The sequence below is a fragment of the Penaeus japonicus genome, unplaced genomic scaffold, assembly GCF_977035675.1.
Source record: "Penaeus japonicus unplaced genomic scaffold, GWHDUDI00000001_assembly GWHDUDI00000007, whole genome shotgun sequence".
NCBI lineage: Eukaryota > Metazoa > Arthropoda > Malacostraca > Decapoda > Penaeidae > Penaeus > Penaeus japonicus.
Genome location: NW_028234409.1, coordinates 25,958,152 through 25,963,226, shown reverse-complemented (window position 1 = coordinate 25,963,226; position 5,075 = coordinate 25,958,152). Strand labels below are relative to the sequence as shown.

At 43.0% G+C, this 5,075-nt stretch overlaps 1 protein-coding gene across 1 annotated transcript; it reads right to left on the bottom strand.

The window, feature by feature from the left end:
* Window positions 1-1,461: 1,461 nt before the first annotated feature.
* Window positions 1,462-4,160, bottom strand: LOC122245502 (uncharacterized). The gene has a single exon (XM_043003422.2). The coding sequence runs from the start codon at window positions 3,303-3,305 to the stop codon at window positions 2,517-2,519; it is 789 nt and encodes a 262-aa protein (XP_042859356.2). The 5' UTR covers window positions 3,306-4,160; the 3' UTR covers window positions 1,462-2,516.
* Between the last annotated feature and the right edge of the window lie 915 nt (window positions 4,161-5,075).

Here is a 5,075-nt window from a genome sequence, read left to right as displayed (position 1 = left end):
TCCATCTCTCGACGTCTCTCGCAGACTGCGTGAGTTGCGTCTTCCGTAGAATGGTGAGACAAGAGGACGAGAGAGAGAGAAAGGGAGATAGAGAGAGAAAGGGGGAGGGATGGGGAGAGGGAGAAGAGAGGGAGAGAGAGAGAGAGATTGAGAGATAGATAGATAGATGGATGGATAGATAGAGAGAGAGAGGGGGGGAGGGGGAGGGAGAGAGAGAGAGAGGGAGGGAGGGAGAGGGAGGGGGAGAGAGAGAGAGAGAGAGAGAGAGAGAGAGAGAGAGAGAGAGAGAGAGAGAGAGAGAGAGAGAGAGAGAGAGAGAGAGAGAGAGAGAGAGAGAGAAATTCCTCTTATACAGTTGATAATGAAGGCCAAGTACCGAAGGGAAATGATCAATTTATAACTACTTTTGGTTTCTTTGCCATTGTACGTTTATCAAAAATAGCCGAATGCTAAATCGTTGATTTCAACGTGTGTGCATGTGAGCTTGAAGGTGTGTTTGTGTGCATTTTCTCCCCAATAGTGTATAGATATTTAGTCGTGTGACAGAGTATGGAAAGTAAGTAGTTCGTAATTGTTTATACCTTTAGCAATCTGTCTCAGTGAATATTCTTTCTCATAACTTCAGTATCTCTTTTGAAAAGTGTTTTTTTCTGCTTCTCAAATTCTCTCTTTTCCATTGGTTCAAGCAGCTTGATATGTTATGAATATTTGGTATAGTAATAAATTCTTTTTTTTTCCAGAGGAATATATCCGAAGGTAAAGTGTATTGAATTAAGAGTCGTCATTATGTTAAGTTCTATGTATTTTCAATTCATAATATTTTCAAATAAAGTGTACTCATATCACATTCTTTGTTTCCATTCACCTGATCAAAAAATATGAATTTCATTGACTAGCAACTTAAAAAAAAAGAAATAACACAGATTTGAAAAAAAAAATTGATATCCAGATATAACCATATATAAGTTTGTCCATGCTTAGCTCCTGAGATTTACCCTTCTCTTCTTGGATAAAACACCACTTTTACAACTATGTCTCACTTTTATATCGGAAAAGAGGAACTCTTCTCGTCGTCTTCTGCATTAGGAATTATCTTTTTTTTTTAGTTACCACTTCACAAACTTTAACATATTTGGGCCAAGATGTTATGATGTGAAAGGGAGGATTATTATCTGATAAGGTAATAATCTAAGTGAATGCTAACTGGCTCTTTGGATTTCGGCATTTTCTTTAACCAGTTAGGCAACTTTGAGTAATCTTTCTTTTTTATGTTAATATTTTTTTTGGGTAAGAGCCTCTTTCGTACTGAGACATTTTTTTCTTGATTTTTTAACTATGAATATATATTTTTTTAACACTTCTTCCAGAATCTTTTCCTTCACCGAGATTCACTTCACCACTGGCCTCCTCTGGAGCGACCTCTACTTAGCAGACCAAGAGTGGTGAAGAAAAACCAAGGAGTGCAATGCATTGGACATTTTATTTATACTGTACAAAACGATTTTCTAGTAAAATTAGACGTTTTGTGGAACAAAATAGGCTTTTTACAGGCATATATTACAAGATAAGCATGCACCAACAAGGAAAAAAAATGTACACAATTATATCACTACCCATGAATTGCTTAAAGCAAAATAATGTCGCTAAAGCTAAACATTGATGATAAACTGAGCTAGAACATTTTCCATAAAATGAAAAGAAAATACTGCGACCGAATAAATCACAGACACTTTAAAAACTTTGACTTTGTACCATTTGAAAAGTTTTTTTTAAACTTCTTCAGTCATTAGGGGTGAACTGGGATGTTCGCTGCGCTAGGGCAGAAGGCAAGGGCCACCGAGACTGCAAGTATTATCACATCTTCACACACTTCGCCTCGGGCCCTGCCTCGCCGCCCTTGGGTCGCCCTCCGAAAAACGTCGGGGCGGGCGGGCGGGCGGCGGCCCACGGGACTCGTCCGCAGCTCGTCGGACGCGCTCCGTTTCGTACGCTCTCAACCCCCCAGCTCGCCGTGCATGTTGGTACACAAGCCCCGAACCGGACCAAGCAGGGGACTCGGAATAAGAGACGGAATCGATGCGATTCCTGGTCCCCGAGGGCGGTTCGTGGCGGGCTAGCTTGAACCACAGCTACGGGCTACAGGGTTAGGACGTGGCTAAGTACGGAGAGGCATGCACATAGTCAGCATCAGAGCAGCAGCAGTGATCATCGGGTTTTCCCATTAGAATTACGGAGGGCACATGCGCCTCGAGCGCCCAAACACTCATACCACAACACTTAATAGGTGTATTATATTATATAATTATATTATATCATTATGTACATAAATATTACTGTAATCTTAGAATTTTCCCGTTGTGATTGGGCGTCTTGGGAGGGGGAGACGCGAGTGCAACAACCGACCCCCTACAGGTGTTGGGTGGAGGTCACCGCGATGTCTTGATCACCTGTTGGTCCCTGATTGTACTTTCAACTGTTGGCGTGGGTGAGATCACAAGAGTTGGCGTGAGGTGGGCTCAGCTGGACACGAAGAGCGGGTCCATCTGGAGGCGTCGCGCATCCAGACCTCCTCGGAGAGATTCCTTGCACTTGACCAGGTTGCCGTTGTCTTTGCCGTTCATGATGAACATGCTCAGCTGCATGGCCGCCGCGGCTGCCTGCTGCTGCTGGTGATGATGATGCTGCTGCTGCGTGGTCACAGGAGACAGGGGGGGCGACTGGTGGAGGGCGCTCGTAACCACGACAGACTTGGACGGTGAGAAGTGGTGGTGCTGATGGTGATGAATCTGCTGCTGCTGCGCCTGCTGCTGCACTTGGAGATGATGATGGTGAGACTGCTGAGACAGCGCCTGGGGAGGTGAGGAAGCCCGCTGCTGCTGCGGCGGAGGCGACGACAGGACCTTCACCGGAGATGGGGTTTCGGCGGGAGGCGGGCTCTTGAGGGGCTTGTCGTCCTCGTACAGAATGCAGATGGAACCGTTCTCGCCGATGCGATACGCCACCTCCATCGGGTCGACCCACATGGTGAGCTCGCTGGGGAAGAGCGAGCGCAGGAAGGACACGGCCAGGCCCATCATGAAGCCCGCCCTGGCGATGAGGGGGTCCATCTTGCCGTTAATGCGGATGCACCGGTATCCGGACCCCTTGAAAGGCTTCTCGGGGAACCAGTGGTCGGTGTAGTGCCGCACTAAGATATCACAAACATTCTCGCGGAACTTATCCATCTGCGATTCCGTTAGTCCGCTGTTGTTGAGGCGAACCAAATCAACTAGGAAATTGGCCGCGGATTTTACTTCTAACCTCATATTCGCTGGTGCACTTGTGAGCGAACACGATGACGGAAAATTCACGCACTACACAATCGCTAAGTGGGAGACACAGTTTGGGGGAAACTCTCTCTCGTCTCTGACGGAGGGAGAGTTCGGGACTAGGAAACCTGGCACTTGTATACACAGCCGATAAAGAGGATGTCGCTTCGTATAATCTTTGGTATTGGCCGTCGTTACACTGACTATTTGGTTGGTAAAACTCCGAATAAAATCACAGTCTATGTCTGTCCGTGGACGGGGAATACGTGGATAGTGGCTCACGCCACGCGATACATCCTCTTTCGCGTGTGTCTTTGCTCTGACTGCTGACCGGGAGTGAGTGAGCTTGTTGTTGGCTTTCACCGATGACGTCACAGCACAGAAGACGCCGACCAATGAACGCGCGGAAGACGCCGCCAATCAGCGCTCAGGCTACGCCGACCAATCAGCGCACTCCGCTCCGCTTCCCGTCACGTGACCAGCCTGGCAGCCATTTTCTAGACAAAGAACGGCTCTCCGCACAAACATGGACGCCAAGCCACGATCCCAACAAAGAAAGATTCTGGCTAAATTACAAAGCCAATATCTGCATCTACAGTGACTTACGACTACCGAGAGTGTCCCGAGGTTGAGTTTGAAGTTCTCTCGAGGCTAGAACTCCAAGCTGAAGAATCTAGCTTTGCATTCGGTTTCTCCATATGTTCCCAAAAGTTCGCCAAAGTACAGCAAGTTTCACCCGAGTCCTGGGTTTCTACTAGAAAGCTGGAGTGGCCCGTCTATAAGCCAGTTTTCTGAAGGAAACTCGCGCGTTGTCCTCGCCTGCCCAGAGAACGTATGAAGTGAATGTTTCGAAAGGAGATAAGGAGGAAACGGAATTTTTCGCAAAATATGACACATTCAAACGAACAGATACAGGGGTTATGCCATGAATGGGTTGTGTGTAGGTGATTGAATGTCCTCTAAATTGTTCATCATACTAAGAAACGAAGATACAAAACACACACATATGTATATGTATATATATATATATATATATATATATATATAATATATATATATATATTATATATATATTATATATATATATATATACATGTTATATATATTTTATATATTTTTATATATATAATATATATATTTATATATTATATATTTATATATTTATATATATATATATATATATATATATATATATATATATATACATACATATACACACAAAATATGTGGGTCTATGCTTACGAACATATATATGTATTATTGTACATATACATGAGAGAGACCCAATGACCGTTTCTGTTTTGGAATATCAGAGTAGATTCACTGAATGAATGTTTTCATTCGGAAACAAAAAATACTATACATCTGGTGTCCACAACCTTATGGGAAAAGCAGCAACTCGCTGGTCGATGGTCACTTCTCTCCAGCTATGTACTTTGGCGACGATTTGACTGGAATTGAGTCTCCTTTTTGAGGGCCAAGATTTGCTTTTATTTTGGAAGCTAGAAGAATGAAAATAACGAAACCTTCTATGAAAGCTACAGAAGTTGAAGGAATATATCTTTTCTGCAAATTTACTCGAATATAGTTGAGTGTTTTTTTTAACGTGTTGTGTGTGTAGAAATATATAGGTAATATGTATGTATGTATATATATATATATATATATATATATATATATATATATATATATATATTTATATATATACACATGTATATATATTTATATATATACACATGTATATATATTTATATATATACACATGTA